Source organism: Suricata suricatta, chromosome 5 (assembly GCF_006229205.1).
Source record: "Suricata suricatta isolate VVHF042 chromosome 5, meerkat_22Aug2017_6uvM2_HiC, whole genome shotgun sequence".
Lineage (NCBI taxonomy): Eukaryota > Metazoa > Chordata > Mammalia > Carnivora > Herpestidae > Suricata > Suricata suricatta.
Window position 1 is genome coordinate 19837133 of NC_043704.1, and position 19085 is coordinate 19856217.

A 19085-nucleotide genomic window follows, 5' to 3' on the forward strand; every position below is an offset into this window, starting at 1 on the left:
TGAGATCATGACCTGAGCTGAAGTTGGACACTTAACTGACTGAGCCACCCAGGTGGCAAACTGAATATTCTGGAAAAAGATGCTCCTGCCACCCTTGTTACTCAGGAAATTACTAGAGTTTTAGGTCCTCTGTGTCAAGGACTAGGGAAAGAGACCAAATAATAGACTCCTTATGATGTCACCGTACCCAAAATAAATTATTTCTGACAGCTAGATTAAAACCGCTCTTATTTTCTAAGTTTTATAGTAGATATCAACACCAGTCTTTAATTCCCAGGTGTGCCATGGATATAACCTATAACTTGTAACAAAAGACTTAATTAAAAGGATTCCTCCTCCTTCATTTGCAAATTGACATTAATTATTCTACTCTTATCATTAGCCTAGTTCTAGCTTTGTTAGCCATATTAGAAAAACAGAAGGATTAGTCAGAGGTTGAGATGAGATTGTGAAGTTAGTGAGATACCTTCCTCCCTACGAAGAGAAAGGCTAGACTAACTTAAGGCGGCATACATGGAGGCTTTGTCACCAAGTCCCTCTCAGGAAGTATTTTGCTTCCGTGTGGAAGAGGGAAGGTCTGGAAGATGACTCTCTTCTCTTCTGGCGGCCGCCATGCTCTGTTCCAGCACAAGGCCGAGAACCATCGCACTTACCTTGCTGTGGCAGGAGGGAAGCAGATCTGACGCGTCCTCTCTTCTCCAACCTTGAGAAATACTGAACGGGGACAGGCACAAGAATCTATTTCCTGGGCTGATTCCTCACGACGTCAGTGTTCAACTTGGCATAGAATTGCCATTTGCCTTCTTCAGCTCATTTTAAACTATAGAAATCATGTATGTGCTCTTCTGAAGAAAGGAATATGGATGAATTTTGCAGTGAACTTTAAAAATTTAGTTCAACTCACTAGCTTTAAAGACAAACAAGAGTGCCTGAGTGGTGGCTCAGTCGGTTAAGCGTCTGACTTCAGCTCAGGTCGTGATCTCTCGATTTGTGAGTTTGAGCCTCGAGTCAGGTTCTGTGCCGGTAGCTCAGAGCCTGGGGCCTGTTTCAGATTCTGTGTCTCCTTCTTTTTCTTTACCCCTCCCCCGCTCATGTTCTCTCTGTCTCAAAAATAAATAAACACTAAAATAAATTTTTTAAATAAAATAAAGACAAACACAGCTGTGATTCAGAGGTTCCCATGGACAGTGCCCTGAATGCCTTTCTCCCACCCCCACCCCCCAGATTTTTCTGGCAGCAGTGAAGGTACATGTGAAATGCTGAAATTCTGAGGGCCAAAAGTATCGAAACAAACTTAACTGAGACCACCTCAAGCAAAGAAAGGTTTAACTCGAAAGAGTGTTTTTTTTAATCTGCCCAGAAATTATATACTTTTTACATTTATATGCTTAAGACTTCTTGAAATCCAAGATGTAGAACTATGAAAACAATGGCCTTAGCCTGTTTGTGAAAACAGGGGAGATGTGTTTTCTTGATAGGCAGTTAACTTTCCTGGTTACATGGTTAGGGATGCAATTTAATGCTCCAGGAAGCAACTTTCTGAATGAGTCCCCAGTGACCTGGAAAATGGAGGGTGCCCCTTACAAAGCGACCCATTCATTTCCCCCTCCTCGGTGAGATCCCACCCAGTGCCTGTAGAGGCTCTCGACATATCACTCCCTCTTCTCGGGAAACGGCTTAAGACACAAGTGTATTATGATAAGATGTCAGATCTCCAGATCAAGCATAAAGCGCAGAGTGAAACAATAGGACCAGTTGGTCACATTGTACTGTGCCTCCCACGTGAACTGTGGAATAAAAAGCGACCCATCCAGACATGATTGGCATTGAATCAGTCAACACCAAATGCATGAAGTTGCATAAAAACCCAGTGAAAAGACAACAACACATTTGAGAACAGGGGAAATTTTTTTTTAATAGTTATCTTTTATAGAGAAGGGCCATGAAATTTCCTTCAAAATTATCTACATCAACCTGACATCAAAACCCAAATCCTAAGGCCAGCTATGTCCTCTTCAGAAATTAATGAGATGAGTTCTTATTGATAGTAGTTTGAGCATGCCGTGGAGAGTATTTTCTGGGAAGTGGTCCTCGGTAAGACAACTTCCTAAAGGACTCCAGCACCCTGGACAGTAGCTCAAGAGGGGCTGTAAAATCAGTATGTTTCCTGAAAATTGGGAATGCATCGTGGTGGAGAGATGCTTATTATGAACTCAGATAACGTGAAGGATGGATTTTGCTACTGGAACCACGGGTGAAATTACAGTTAGTTCTAGGTTATTCATTAATTTAACGAACAAACATATTTAGCAATCAAATTGTGCCAGGATCTGTACTGGCAGCCAGAGATATGTTACCTTCTTGTTCCAAGAAAGAAAAATGGCTAATGTTCCAAAAGGTAAATCTTCTCATTTAGGTTAAATCGAATCCACTTCAGTAACACGCAGTCTCTTGCTCCTTTACGAAATTTCTTTTGAGATAATTTTTTAAAAATGTATTGTGATCGTGAAGTGAATTTAGTGCAGATTGAGAAGTGTCACATCAGCTGCAAATAGACACTTTGTTCTTACAGACCAAACACTCAGAAACAATAGTGACAATAAAAACGGATTGGATGTAATTAGTCCCTCAGGGGCAGATCTTTTCCTTTTATTTCCTCTGTTCTTTGCTATAAATTTTAATAATAAGATCGGCCATCCTATGCCATTATAATCACATTGTAGCATTAATATGTACAATATGTAAATTGTGAAATAACGGGAATTTGGCAGGAAAAAAACGTGATTACCAGTTACAGAAGATTTAAAGGCTTGAGAATGATTGAAAGACTATGCACAGAGTTTAGACACAGGTTCCTTACACTCTGCTTCCTATGAATGTGTCTGAGCCGCTGAATTCTTATGCTTGTATTTCTAATCATATGAACAATCTTGTCGTAAATGTAATAGTATCTTTTACTTTAAGAAAATACATTTCTATAGAGCTACCAGGATGTCTTTTTAAGAAACTGATCTTTGTCCCAGCATAAGGAAATAAACCCTCGAGCTAGTCCCTTTTATTCTACGATGCATGGATGGTACATCTCTGGAAATAACTAGTTTTAAGCCTGGTAATTCTGTATCCTGGCTAAAAGTGGTGAAAGCAATTTCTTCTTTGATTAAAATATGCAATGAATCATATACCAAAGGTGGCACCTTTTTTGGGTTTTTTTTTTTTAACTTAAAGCAAATGAAAAACATAAAAGTATAGAGAAATGGTATGTTTTTTTTGTTACCTAAAAACCGTGTTTGTTTCTGAGGTGCAGACATAACCAACATTTTATTTGGTGTGATTTATCTGCCTCCTCCAACATAAAAGCTAATCTGATTGTTTTTTCATTTCTAAGCCTGATTCTTAGAAATGTGTTTGCATGAATAAATCAACCAACCAGAACCGTGTAATTCATTTATTGAGGGGCATGGTAATGTCTTCCTGAATTATCTCATGTCCCGAGGCATAGGCATTAGGAAGAAAAAGGCTTATGTTTATATTGGACACACACACAATGTGCATCTGAGCTCATAGAAACAATGATGATGTCATAGCTTACAATGGGCTCTTAGGGCTCATTATTCTTTCTGGAGCTTTGTTTTCTGGTAGAGAGAGCGAAAGCCTTGCTGAGGCCTTGGGGAATTGTGAGATCCGTGCTACTGGTTCATTGTCAAGCTCTAGGGATTTGTGGGGGGAAGTTAGGGATATATTTCTGAAATGAAGACATGTCGGCATTAAATAAGATAAGCAATTTTAAACATGTGAACACATTCACCATTTGATTATCCATCTTAATAGGTGTTAAGGATGGATCAAGAACTAGAATCTGCATGTCATGAAAGCCTAACTTGTAACTAATACATTTAATCGTTTTCTAGTAATCCTAAACAGATTGACAAAGGACATTCCTGTCTTGCTATTTCACCTCCCTACATCTGACACAGTAGCTAAAACTGGAGTTTCCGAAAGCAGGGACGCCAGTAGAGAGACTGAATAAGCCAAACCTGGATGCTGTTCTGCACAGTGAACAGACGCGGGTGTTCCGTGTCCCCGAAGAATATCATCTGAGCTTATAAACACTAGAAATTTAGGCGAGGACTCCTAGAACAGATGCACTTCTAACCACTCAGTGATTTCTCTCTGTGTTCAACGATGTAAGTTGCTTTTTGGAAACATTTTTAGCTTTGTCCATGGCACAGTTTGCTTGGAAGGAAGGATCACACAGCAGATAAGGAGAACGGGTTAAAAGCCAGAGCCCGACTATTTGTTCTCCCTGTACCACGGACTAGCTTGGTAACTGACTGAATGACTAACCATATTCCCCTCCACCTTCTTTGTGCTGTGTTTTATCTGTGATAAAACTCCAGCCATAGGACTGATAGGAAGATTTGAAGAGTTACTATACATAAAGCACATGGTCTTGCTCGTTTGTACAAGGAGTCAATAAGTGTTGAGCTGTTACTGCTTACAGGAAAGAAAAGGGGGTGGGCGTTGGAGGTGAGGACTGCGTGGAAGAAATCAATGCGTATTTTGCACCTGCTGTAAACGGAACATTACCCTGGGCAGCTCACACAGAACCTGGCTAATACTCAGTGTGCTCTGTATGAAAGATACTATTCTCTGAATTGCACGGAAGAAAAAATTGAGGCCTGGATCATACGGGGGACTCTCAAGTTGATTTTCAAATTGATGTTAACAGTAATAATTTGCAAGTGGGAATGTGTGCTGTTTTGGGTGATAGTGGAAGAAAAAGGGGAAACCCAAATGTTAGTTGTCAGGAGTTACCTCTCCATTGTCTAATTTGAGATTGAACTTTAGTGCAGTAACGACAAGGCCCCGTGGAGCCTGTCTATTCTGGTGCGCATGCTCCGTGCTGACCAGCACTTCAGGCCAAAAAGCCTTATAGCAACTTCCATAGGTGACTGGCTGCAAAATAAATAAGAAGAAAAGAAAGTTATGATGATAGCAGTCCTTATGTCTAATTGAAGTATTTTTTCTGACATGAACTCTTTAAAAAAAATCCATTTTCCTGAAAACAATGAAGCCTTTTCAAGGAAAAAAAATGAAGTCAAGCTAAGAACGCACACGGGGTCAGTCAGCTGCGCACATCGTGCATAGATGCAGTTAGTTGTAACCCTTTCTGTCTCCAACCTCGGAGGAATCATCGTGATAGAAATAGAGGGAGGGGTTTAGACCCTTTGGGGTTAAATAACAAGCCAGGGGACCAAGGGTATGTAATGTCCTGACTGCACAATCCTGCGTATAAAGGATCCATCACGTTCAATAAACGAATTGTCTTTTAAATATATATGTATAATCAATGTAGCTGGTCAATTGTTATCTGTTTTATTACTTTTCTTCTCTTAGGGTTTAAAAGATCATTCTCTGATGCACAGATTCAACTAGACTTCAGAATACAAATGAGAATTAAAATGATGCGTGGCCAAAAGCTAGCTTCCCAGCTGTGATGTCTGCCTTCTTGGGAATTATGGAGAAATGTGTTTCTTGTAGGGTGAAAGAAATAAGACAGAAGAGCATGGGTTTATTTTCTTTTTACTGCATTTGTTTCCTTTCTTAAGTATAGGAAGGTGACCTGCAGACAGCAGAAAGCAAGCACAGAGTATGCTTTCTGAGTCAGGCAGTGGCTTCTGTGTGATTCCTGATAAAGACCAAATCTAGCCTTAAAGATGTCACAGTTCAAGAAAGCCGTCAGAAACATAAATAATTTGGGACACCTGGGTGGCCTAGTTGGTTAAGTGTCCGGCTCTTGATCTTGGCTCAGGTCACAATCTCCCATCGGGCTCTGCTGAGAGAAGAGTGTGGAGCCTTCTTGGATTTCTCTCTCTCTTTTCGTCTCTCTGCCCCTCCCCTGTGCTCTCTCTCTCTTTCTCTCTCAAAATAAATAAGTAATCTTTAAAAAGAAAATAAATGACACAAATAATTTAACAGACTGTGTTAAGAGCAGTAATGGAGAGGTGTATAACATTTCAAGGGGCATAAACAAAGGCGACCACTTCTACCTGGCGTGTTGGGGAGGTGACCCCCAACGTAACCAAAGGAGAAAGGCAGGAACATCCATAAAACACTACAACCTCCACCCTACCCCCAACATACCACCTCGGGAGACATATCCTGTACTCCTGCCTGGTTTACAAAGTGCCCATGACCTAGTTAGTAATAACTGAGTTTGCCCACATGGCCAAAATTCCTGATATGAACTTTTTCATAGAGCGTCTTTGCTTGTTTGTTTGGCTGTTTGTTTTAATGAAGAGGAAATGTTTATCTTTGAAAATCATCTCACAAAACCACATAGTGAAACATATACAGCAATGGAATCAGTGAAGACAGAGGAGCCTTTGTCCTTCTTTATGAGGATGAATGCTTTCAAGTAACACTAGAGTAAAAGTGAAGTATAACCTATTAGGAAAAAAAAATAGAAGCACCCAAAAAAGCTAGACGGCATAGAAAGAATTTAATTATATTTCAAAGTAAAATAACTACAGTTTCGCATTGGCCTTTCTCCTGGGAAACTGTAATGTGCCTGAAAGCTTTTGAGTTATTCCTTGGCCTCCAAATTAGTAGTGGTTAAGTTGTCTATTATTTTTCTCATCTTGATTATTATATTTTATATGCTACTGGTGATGGGGTTATTTGTGCGGCATTACCATGGAGAGAACCACTAAGACTATGCACGTAGAAATGCAGTCTTGTATATGCCCCTGTATATTTGGGTGGGAAAGGGAAGGACCTAACGTAAATACGACAGCTCCAGAATCATCTCTTTGGGGCACCCGGGGGGCTCAGTTGGTTGAGCGGCTGACTCTTGATTTCAGCTCAGGTTTGATATCCCAGGGTTGTGGAATCAAGCCCTGTATCAGCCTCTCCACTGAGCGTGCACTTACTATTCTCTTTCTCTCTCCCTCTGCCTCTCTCCCCCACTTGCACACTCTCTCTTAAAAAGAAAAATCATCTCTTTCTGTAGCAGAATGCTGCCATTGAGAAAGAAAACGTTGATTAAAGACAGTCATCATATATGTCAAATGCTAAATGCTCTTGTCACAATGAAAAATGGCCAATCGACTAAGTAATTACCCATAAAGAAAGTAGTGGGGAAATTGCAAAATAACGACTCAGGATCCTTTTACATTACGGGATGAGTTAGTGGGACCTCTGACCCACAGCCCTAGGAAGAAGCAATGTTTTGCACAAACCTGAAAGGTGTTTTTTGTCCTTTCATTTTTTTTCTGCAACAGCCTCGTCATGTGTTCAACATGCTGAAGAAGTATGTCCGCGCTGAACAGAAGGACAGGCAGCACACCCTAAAGCATTTTGAACACGTGCGCATGGTGGATCCCAAGAAAGCTGCTCAGATCCGGTCCCAGGTAAGCACTGAGTGTGGTCGCCTTGTGCAACCTTGACAGTGCAGTGGCCTTGCTCTTTCAGTTACATCCTTAGGCATTCCCTGAGTACCCGTGGGCGCTTGACCTCTACAGCAAGAGTCCTTTAGTACCTGCTAAGTTCTGAAGGCTTGTCTTACACCAACATGTGGTTTGACATTTCCTGATTTATGAAAATAATAAATATAAAAATCCCAAGGGTCTATGCTGCCAGTTCTTAAGGAGCCATTTAAAACTCTGCTGACTAAAATGAAGAAAACAAAAGCTGTATTCACCATAACCTCTAAAATTGGTTCCATTAAATTGTGACAGGCAACCAAGCTTCGCTGCTACCACCGTGCGTGGATCTAACCTGAGCCTAAATGAAGCCCTTGTAATGATGTGTTATATTTACATTCCAAACGGGTGACAGATGAGACCTACCTCTGACAATATGAAATTTTACATTTCCTGAAATGGAAGAATTTTAAATAGCTAGGTAGGTAGATAGGTAGAAAGAGAGGGAAGAAGGAAGAAAGGAAGGGAGGGAGGAAGGTAGGAAGAGAAGTAGGGAAGAAGGAAGGAAGGGACACAGGAAGAAAGAGAAAGAGCCAACTAAATTGAAATATATTCCTATCTTTTGGGCAATTTGCACAGAAATACATTTAGAGCATTAGGTTATTTAGGGAGTCTAAATATTAGGAATCAGAGTTGGGCAGAACTGTTCTTTTCACTTGGCCTTGTAATTTATGGCTGGGAGCATACAATACCATAGGAACTTTAAAGCAGCTCTGAAGTTAGAGAATAAAAATTTAAAAAAAACCGGAGAACAAGAAAAATAAGAATATTCTTTCAGGTCACAAGTTCCAGCAGCATGTTGTCAAGTTTGTTTTGGAAACGTGTACCTCTCAGTAGTGCTTGGTAAGGAAAACAACTTGTCCCTGCTCCAGAGATGGTTTACCGGGCGCTGTCCCCCTTGACCGCAGGTTATGACACATCTGCGAGTGATTTATGAGCGCATGAACCAGTCTCTGTCCCTGCTCTACAACGTGCCCGCCGTGGCCGAGGAGATCCAGGATGAAGTTGGTAAGTCAGCTATTCTGTTGATGCTGAGCATTTAAACATACTTTTCTCCTGCAGGAGAAAATCCGGTCATTGAGGTCATCTGCAGCGGGAATCCCCAGTGTTCTGATCTGTGGAAGGACAAAGAGCAGATTTCCCTTTCACAGTGAAGACTCTCGGGGGGTGGGACTCAGCAGAACCTTACAGGTGGCATGATATTCCCATTTTACAGATGAAGGAGCTCACACTTGGGTTTTAAGAAACTTACTTGCCTGTGTCACACATGTCCTTGATAGCACAGCAAAAGCACAAAACAGTGTCTTCTGACTTTGAAGGTATTACATTTAGTAACAGTTGTTTCTCTGATACTGTCCTGCCAATGGCCATGCGTGTTCACTGAACACAGTTGTTGTTTAAACTTCAATAAATATGTGCCTCTCGTCTTTAAGCTTTTATTTTGAAATGATCATACACTCATGGAAAACGAGTACAGAGAAGTCCAGTATACACATCACCCCCCTTCCCCAACAGTAACAGCATACAGAACTATGATACGTTATCAAAATCAGGAAATTGGCATTGTGTGCCCACTGTCTTTTATGTCCCTAGTTTTCCTAATGTCATGTTTAATATTTCACATCAGTGCGTTCTCCCATTGCATCACATAATATAATTCTTCACCACACACCCCCCCCATGCCTGTATTTGTTTGGATTTCCAGCACAAAAGCCCATAGATAACAGTTATGCTAGTGAATCTTTCAACCTAAAGGAAATGTTTCTGTCCTGTAGATTTGGTCCATAAACGGTCAGGAAATAAGCAATATCTCCCTGTCCGTAACTAACCTGCCCTTTGTTCATCGGGTTGGAAATAGATGTAGGTTATCTGAACTCAGAATACCCAGGATGTTGTCCGTGGGTACACCCATTACAGGAACTCCTCCTGTAAAGGGCCTCAAACACCCCTTGGCTTGCTTGGTTACATTTCGTGCCAATTCTATTGCACTCTTTCTTTTCTAGCTTAGTCCTGCCTTGTAAATACTGTTTGTATTGCTCTCAAGTATTCAGCATGCATCAGGTGATGGTGGTCTGCTCGAATCAAGTATACTTCAGGCTGCATGCTTTAAAAAGAGACTTCATGGGGGCACCTGGGTGGCTCGGTCGGTTAAGCGTCCGGCTTCAGCTCAGGTCATGACCTCACAGTTCGTGGGTTCGAGCCCCGCGTCAGGCTCTGCTGACAGCTAGCTCAGAGCCTGGAGCCTGCTTTGGGTTCTGTGTCTCCCTTTCTCTCTCAGATCCTCCCCTGCTCACACTTCTCTCTCTGTCTCTCAAAAATAAATAAAAAATATTAAAAAAAAAAAAAGAGAGAGACTTCATGGTAATGTCATCTAAACTTTTAGTGAAGTCAGTGTTGAGCAAATTCTTAAGAGAGTCCTGGGGCGCCTGGTGGCTCAGTCAGTTAAGCATCCGACTTCAGCTCAGGTCATGATCTCACAGTTGGTGGGATCGAGCCCCACATTGGGCTCTGTGCTGACAGCTAGCTCAGAGCCTGGAGGCTGCCTTCAGATTCTGTGTCTCCCTCTTTCTCTGACCCTCCCCTGCTCACGCTGTCTCACTCTCTCTTAAAAATAAATAAAACATTTTTTAAAAGTTAAAAAAAAAAGAGGATAGTCCAGAGAGTTTTTAATGTATACCATGAATTGAAGACAAGCTTTCCAATTAATCGTTCACTCTATTATATTTCTATAAGAAATGAATATTCTTGTTAGATGTATTTTGGGATAGAAAATTGGAGGGAACCTTTAAATACTGTATGTTAAGGAAGTAGAAGAAAGTCTTCCAGGGGCGCATGGTCGGCTCAGTTTGTTAAGCATCTGACTTCGACTCAGGTCATGATCTCACAGTTGGTGGATTCGATCCCCGTGTCAGGCTCTGTGGTGACAGCTCGGCACCTGGAGCCTGCTTCGGATTCTGTGTCTACCTCTTTCTTCCCCTCCCCAACTTGCATGCACTCCCGCTCGCTCACTCTCTCTCTCTCTCCCTCAAAAATAAACATTAGGGTGCCTGGGTGGCTCAGTTGGTTCAGTGTCCGACTTTAGCTCAGGTCATGATCTCAGAGTTTGTGGGTTCGAGTCCCACATTGGGCTCTGTGCTGATAGGTCAGAGCCTGAAGTCTGTCTTCAGATTCTGTGTCTTCCCTTCTCTCTGCCCCTCCCCTGCTCATGCTCTGTCTGTCTCTTTTTCTCAATAATAAATAAATGTTAAAATTTTAAAAAATAAATCAATATTAAAAGAAAGGAAGAAAGAGAAAAAGTAAAAAGTCTTCCAATAAGTCGTAGAAGAATCATCACTCTTAATGAAGTGGAGCTCCCATCTTCTGGATGGATGGATTTTTGCCTTACACCTGCCTTAATAAACTTATGTTCATATGTGTCTTAAGTGGGATGATGTTAGTAATATCAAACTGTAGAGGAATAAGCCACCGCAAAGGACTAGAAAGTTACTGACCGATATATCGCTCTCGCCCGGTAATTATGGTTGACTCTTTCTCACTAAATTATCAGAGCTTTTTATTCAGCAAAATGCTACTGAAAACAATGGCCACTAATGAGTCACACTTCCACAGAACAGATGGTGATTCAGCTATCTCAAGGGTTGCAAAATGCCCAAGAATAGGACAATACAGTGAACTTCAGATCACAGTTGACAGGGAGGATACTCAGATCTTTAGAATCATGGGGTATTTTTCTTACAGAAAAGAAAGCCTCAACTATGAAGTTGGATGAAGAGCATATTGTTTAAAAAAAAATTGTCATTCTAAATGTACTAGATATCAAATCCTAAAAGATAATTTTTTTTAATTTTTTTAATGTTTTATTTATTTTTGATACAGAGAGAGACAGAGCATGAGAGGGGGAAGGGCAGAGAGAGAAGGAGACACAGAACCGGAAGCAGGCTCCAGGCTCTGAGCTAGCCGTCAGCACAGAGCCTGACGCGGGGCTCGAACCCACGAACGTGAGATCTGACCTGAGCCGAAGTCAGAGGCTTAACCGACTGAGCCACCCAGGCGCCCCAAAAGATAATTTTTTTTAAAAATCTTTCTTGCTTCCATTTTAAATGGCTGTTTCTGTAGAAAGAGAAGTTTTCCTTGATGAACGTCCATTAAGTAGACCTATTTACCTACCATTAGAGCTCCGAGTATCAGAGCTGTGGAAGAGAACACCCGGGGGAGAGTGCCTTTTCTGGATTGAGCTTAGTTACCTTCATCATTGTCCTTCGTTTGAAGGAACATTTAAAAATAACTCACTTTTAAAGGAGGAATTTAGATGAAATAAGGTTGGCAACCGTGCTATGTTTCAGCAGAGTGGGAGTTCTTCATGGTATTCTCTTTACTTTGTAAAAGTTTTAAATTTTCCGCAGTAAAAGCTGTTGGGGGCCAGAGTCTGGGCTCCAGCAGGTCCGGGAGTCCCTGAAAGGATGGACGGTGTTGGCAAAAGAGAGTGAGAGAGCCTCGGCTTTCTTTCTGATCACCAGGCAGGCATCTCTGCACTGTCGGTTTTTCTGTCTTTATTTACAGATCAAGTGTTAACGTGACATCAATCAATTATTGCTACAATAATTCTCAGTGATAAGATGCTTTAAAAAGTGTACAGAAACAGGTTCTACAGAGGCATTTTTGCAGAACTACTCTAATTTCAGTGAGGTAGTTAATTTTTATGAATAACAGGACTAACAGTGAAAGGCAGATAACATATACATTTGTTTAAACTGGTTGCAAATCCTACAATTAAGAAGATCGCAGTGAGAAACAGATAGCAAACACCTTTGTTGATATCAATAATGCTAAGATTCAGGCATAGACTAGGCTAGAAGTCCTTCTGTCTGGCTCACAAAAGGAAGAATGTATTTGCGCTGGTTAGTAAGTAAACCTTGTTATTTGATGTTGAAGGAGTAAGCACCATAGGGGCCCTAGATGTGCCGGCCTTTGTATATGAGTTTAAGTTTTAACTACTCTTACCCGTTCTCATAGTGGATATCAGTATAAGGGAAGGTATTTGTGGCACCAGTTAGCAAAGGTGTGTGCAGTAACTTCTGTCCGGCTCTTGTCTGATTCTTATCTCTAAGTTAGGCTCTTATTCTCCAGGCCAGAGTTAATAGTAACTCGTGTTTTATAACCCCCTTTATTATCTATGTCTTGGGTTTGTAAGACTCATTAGAAGAGCCTTTTGACAAACATCTGCAGTGCTTTGTCTAAATTCTTCTTTGTAGAGGTGGAAATATGCTTCTTCCCCTGAGGTATCTGTGGGGGCAATATCAGTCTGATTTGGAACATTGTGAGGCCTAATCAATAACAGCAGCCCCATTCCCAACATGAGCCAATAGTAGAAGGAGATACCAGTTTCGCTTCATGGCAGGAGCTGTGCAAACGTCTGCCATTTCCTCGCTGTGACTGTCATCCAGCGAGGCCGACGCGGCTCCCAGCATTTGGGGTTTTGTTTGTTTGTTAGCTTACTTTCTAAATAGGTTCCTCACAGATTTCTTCCAGTTTATGTCTCATACTCTTTCTAATAGTTTTGGATAGTCTTTGTCATTAGTGTGACTTGCATTTTTTATGTAATCTAACTTTAAATGTTTATTCTTTGAGAGAGAGAGAGAGAGCAGGAAGGGGCAGAGAGAGAGAGAGAGAGAGAAAATTCCAAGCAAGCTCCATACTGTCAGCACAGCACCTGACTCGAGGCTTGAAACCATAAACCGTGAGATCATGACCTGAGCCAAATCCAAGAGGTGAATGCTTAACCGACCAAGCCACCCAGGCACCATTATACAATCACACTTTAGCTTTAGAGCCAGATCTGTGCAAATAAGAAGGATACTAAAATTCGGATCCACTGGCAAGCAAGATTTGGAAGTACCTATAAGTGCATGCCTGCTGTATAAAAGTTGGTGCTTATGAATGCGGGCAGTTAGGACATGTTTAGTACAACAAAACATCTAGAGAAAACTACCATAGTTTTATTAAATAAGGGTAACAGGGTTTTTGCCAGTCTCAGGAACTGCTCGGATCTTTAGTGACACAGCTGTATCTGCTTCAGTAAATTTATGCTCCCATTAGGGTAGAATTCTCTGGTATGAACAAAAATGAGGACAAAAACTCGCTACAGTAGAAAGAGGGGAAGGGTGGGGCGCCTGGGTGGCTCAGTCAGTTAAGCATCTGACTTGGCTCAGGTCATGATCTTGTAGTTCATGGGTTTGAGCCCTGCGTTGGGCTCTGTGCTGACAGCTCAGAACCTGGAGCCTGCTCTGGATTCTGCATCTCCCTCTCTCTCTGCCCCTCCCCTGCTCATGCTCTGTCTCTCAAAAAAATGAATAAATATTTTTTTAATTTAATAAAAAAGATAAATCAGAAAGAAGGGAGGGGCATGAATTGGCATGAAATCTGTACGAACAGTAAAGTGTGATTGACTGGGCCGTAGAATTCATCATGCCGGTGAATCCGGCCCCAGCCTTGTTCACCATTTTGCTTTCCTGAGGAATTCTATCTGTCTGTCCAGGAAATTCCAAATCCCTAGGTCTAGCAACAGCCTGTCCACTAAATCCCAGTGACATATTCCAGACTATCAGAACATCCCACACATTTTTCACACTCCAGTCAGTGTATAAAGAAGACATTACTGTATTTTCTTGAAATTGATTTCTACGACAGTTCCCATTACGGGTTCTCCCGGTTGACCTATATTTATCCATAATATCTTCCTGCCCTGCAGCCATGATTTCTTACCAATCTCAAGACCTGTGAATGGTTGGTTCTTCCTTGCTTCAAAATTAGCATCCTTCTGGGGCACCTGGGTGGCTCAATCAGTTAAGCGTCTGACTTTGGCTCAGGTCATGATCTCACAATTCGTGGGTTCGAGGCCCACATCAGGCTCTGTGCTGACAGCTAGCTCAGAGCCTGGAACCTGTCTTTAGATTCTACGTCTCCCTCTCTTTGACCCTCTGCTGCTCATGCTCACTCGCTATCTCTCTTTCTCTCTCAAAAATAAATAAAACATTAAAAAAAAAGTGGCATCCTTCAATACTCAACTGAAATGTCCATCCTCCTGTAAAACCTCAACTAGTCTCCATTGGGAGCGAGAGAGAAGAGGTGGCATTTGAGTGACTTCCATGTAGCAAACTCATGAGTATATGTTATGAAGATGTTCACAGTCCAAGTTGTTTGTGAACATTCACCCTTGAGGTCCAGGGCCACTATGCACAGATGCTGCAGGCGGTATGTGAAAAGTACAGCTGACCTTCTGCATCCCCCCAGAGAGCCAAGCCCTCTGATGTTGGGCCATGTTCCCCTAAAGAAGCAGAGCTTTCTTGTAATTCACCCACACATAGCATGTGAGCTAGTGACAACATGATGAATTCAGTGATAGCATCCCCAGTCTGCAGTTGAAGAAACCGAACCTTAGAGAGGGGTTGCTAACGTATCCTTACAGATTGTAGTGAAGATGGTAGAAGTGGACCCAAGGTCTACCCAAGCCCAACATTCATGCTTTCTCTGCTACCTGTTCTCTTCTCTCAGGTGGAGTTTCCTTCTACCTAATCTCAGTGTGTAAAGCACCATGTATCCACCTCTAATCCTCTGCTTGGTATTTATTTGTTTATGTGTCCAATCACCCCACATCCTGTGAGGTCTTCCCCTGACTCATCGTGGTCTCCTTGGCATCCTTAGTATCTAGGAGAACCTGGTACTTTGCAGGTATTAGTAATTGTAGACAAGGTAGAAGCAAATCCTCAGGCTGCAAGATAGATGCTCCTTCACTTAGGCTGATCAGGTGGACTCCTTCATAATCCTAAAGACCCACCTGAGCTCCTTCCTTCGCATCTAACAATGTTGCACCAAACAAATCTCTTTCCTTGGCTACAGAATTCTTTATGGCTCTAAATAATCAAGCCAACAATCTGGGTGCAGTAGGCAAAGCTGTCAAAGTAAAGACTAAAGCAAGTTCTAAGTACTGCAACTAATAACATTTTACAATAGCGCCCTATATAATTTCCATGACCCTCTGCTCTTTGGTTATCTGTCCAATTCACATATTTTGACACTCGACTGATTAAGTATATTGTCTGGTGTGACTCTCCTGTCGATCAGAGTGTGAGGCTACTTATTTGATTTGCTTCCCCAGTAAGTATGAATTATTAAAACCACTCTCTTAGTTTTATAAAAGCTTGTTTTCTTATTATTTTATAATAATTTTTCATTTCGGTTTCAGTTATTATGTGCAAGTTCTCAGGCATGGCCATATATTACTTAATGTTTTCCCTTTAAAAAAAAAGTTATTTTCATGCAAATTATGCAGTTTTCTTGCATGTAAAAAAAAGACGTAAGACATTGCGGAGAGGGGAAAAATCCCCTTATTCATTTAAAATAGCTGTTTAGGACTTTGCTTTTTAGTCAGCAAATGATAGAGTCCATATTTTAATGAAAATATGCATCCTCTTGAACGTCCATATTCTGTTTTAATTGTCTGTTAACCCTTCCAGAAAGCAGAATCCTTTCACCTCTGCTGTTCAGCTCAAGCTTTGTGTGGTCAAATTGCTATTTCACAATGATTGGGGTTTTTTGCCCTTTGTAACCTTCCTTAAGTTTGTGCTAAAAAGAGTCTTTTCTACCTTTTCTATCCGTTCAGAGGTTATTTATCAAACGTGCGTCACTTTGCAGCTACCTCAAGGCTAAAACTATTGGCGCTCACAATTGAGAGATGGCTATATCACAAAACGCTATGATGACCAATTTATGACAAAGGCAGTAGGGAGGAAAGGGGGAAGGAAGGCATAATTGTTTCATACCCTGGGATTTTTTTTTGTTTTAGCATTCAAAATTAATAAAAACACGTATTATTAGAAAACAGATGTTGGAAGGATCTCAGGCTGAATAAAATCCACAGTGAATGGGGTAGGATTGAAATCATGTGGCAGGAGATCAAGAAACTAGTGCAAATGAAAGAATGCTTCTAATTTATTATTACAATTTTACTGTGGCCTCTTGATAAAATGTTCTACTCTTTGGGAAAAATTCAGCATGTTTATTTCAAAGACAGTGTTTCCATTCTCTGCCCCTAACAAATCTATTGATTTTTGGATTTAATGAATCCAATGTAGTCTAAGTTTAAAATAGAATATTGATAGCCCTTGCCAAACCAACAGAATGGAACATTCATTTGTACTAAGAATTTTAAGTATCCTTATGTATAATTGTTAGTCAAGGAAGGGAATTAAGGAGAGAATAAATCATGAGAGAGAGAGAGAGAGCGCGCTATCAACTTATTCGACGCATACTCTTCATTTTTCATGAGGAATGACTTTTTTTTTTAATGTTTTATTTATTTTTGAGACAGAGTATGAGCGGGGAGGGGCAGAGAGAGAGGGAGCCAAAGAATGGGAAGCAGGCTCCAGGCTCTGAGCCGTCAGCACAGAGCCCAACACGGGGCTTGAACCCACGAACGTGAGATCATGACCTGAGCTGAAGTCGGAGGCTTAACTGACTGAGCCACCCAGGCGCCCCAAGGAATGACTTTCAAATGTAGGTAGATTTTATATTTTTTCATTTTATCTTATTTTAGAGAGAGTGTACACAGGCAGAGGAGGGACAGAGAGAAAGGCAGAGAGAATCCCAAGCAGGCTCTATGCTCAGTGCAGAGCCCAATGCAGGACTCAATCCCACAACTCTGGGATCATGACCTGAGCAGAAATCAAAAGTCAAATGCTCAACTGACTGAGCCACACAGGCACCTCTGGGTTTATTTCTTGACAACCAGTTCCATTCCTTTGATCTATATGTCTATCTTATTACAGTAGAAAACTGTTTTGATTGCTGTAGGAAGTCACTACTGTATATAGTAAGTTTTGAAAGTGGGAAGTGTGAGTCTTCCATCTTTGTTCTTTTTTTAAGATTGTTTTGACTATTTGGGGCCCCTTGCTTTCCCATATGAATCTTAGGGTCTTTTTTCCCACATCTGCAAAAAGAAGAATAGGGATTTTAAAAGGGATTGCATTGGATCTGTAGACCAATTTGGGTACTACTGCTATTGTATTTAATGAAGTTTTAAAAACACTATAGCTACTTGAAGAGGTATCCACTATGAGATGATTCCACTGTTTAGAAGTAGAAGGAAAATTAACTTAGAAAACTGTCACCTTTTACTCCAAATTTTGCTTTTTCTTAAATCATGATGACTATGACACATCAGTAGTTTTGTCTGTTCTCATGCCTTAGCTCATGTGTGTGAGCGCGCGCGCCCGCATGTGTGTGTGTGTGTGTGTGTGTGTGTGTGTACCCCTTGACCTAGTGGGTGATGCTGAGGCAGTGCCCTCCACACCAAGTTCTCCCAATTCTAGTGATGGTCCAGCACAGCTCTGGGGTTTTCTCGTAACTAATCAGCTCTTATGTACGGCCCTATAATTTGAATCAAATTCCGAAAAGAAATCCTCAGTCACTAAAAATGATTGAGGAGTAAAGTCTGACCACAGTGGCGGCTGCTAGGCTACTTCTTGGCATAGAACCCTACAGCAGATGCGTACTGATTTTTTTTTTTTTTTTGGTAGAGTCTTGGGGACAACCAGTGATTTTAGACTAGAAGAAAGCTGAGTGATTTTGTTTTTCACAAGCAGCTGCCATCAAGGGCCATATTTTTTTAAAAGGAGGAAAAAAGTACAGTATATCTGCCACCCTGAATATAGAGATGCATTGAAATTGAGATTAATTCTGAAGTATATTACCACAAAGACTCACTGGGCATGAGATGAATGTGTTTGCATGTGAGGCAAGGTATGGAAGGAATGTTAATTTGCTGCTGGCTGTTAACTCAGGGACAGATTTTACAGTGTATTCCCCTGTTAGCCCCGTTACTTTCGATTAACTGTTCTCCTGTCATCTATGCTGTGGGCTGCTTGAGAAAGTCAGTCATGGATGGTGGGGAACCATTTCTGATCAAGAATGAGATGTCAATTCGTTAACATATTTCAAATTATGAGGCACTTACAGGAACATTGACTAAGTATGAATCAAAATACTATTCAGAAAGAATCTTTTGGACTGAGAGTCAGAAACCAAATGGTCAGAGAGCCAGGGCAAGGATGTTCCTTAATTTCAACTACTGTTCATGGATTTATTGACCTAAAACTGTGGGTTTAAAATAACCTATTTAATGTGTTTAAGTTTTTGTAAATATTATTTATTTACCTATGCTCATGGAAACATGAGTTAAGGGCACGTGGTTGGCTCAGTTGGTTAAGCCTCCAACTCTTGATTTTGGCTCAAGTCATGATCCCAGGGTCATGGGATTGAGCCCTGGGTAGGGCTCTCTGCTGGGCATGGAGCCTGCTTGGGACTCTCTCTTTCCCTCTGCTCCTCCCCCACTTAGACACACACTCTCTCTCACTTTCTCAAAAAAAAAAAAAAATGAGGGGCACCTGAGTGACTCAGTCGGTTGAGCGTCCGGCTTTGGCTCAGGTCATCATCTCACGGTTCGTGTCAGGCTCTGTGCTGACAGCTGGGAGCCTGAAGCCTGTTTCAGATCCTGTGTCTCTCTCTCCCTGGCCCTCCCCTGCTCACGCTGTCTCTCAGAAACAA

The 19085-nt window shown here is 41.4% G+C and overlaps 1 protein-coding gene across 6 annotated transcripts in view; it reads left to right on the plus strand.

Annotated features, from left to right (window-relative positions):
• The window catches only part of APP (amyloid beta precursor protein), a 205210-nt gene that overhangs the window by 131529 nt on the left and 54596 nt on the right, over positions 1-19085 (plus strand). For all 6 annotated transcript variants that reach the window (XM_029939098.1, XM_029939099.1, XM_029939100.1 and 3 more), the window contains 2 exons: positions 7284-7412; positions 8393-8492. In XM_029939098.1, coding sequence (XP_029794958.1) covers positions 7284-7412; positions 8393-8492 — 229 coding nt within the window. The remainder of the gene's footprint in view (positions 1-7283; positions 7413-8392; positions 8493-19085) is intronic.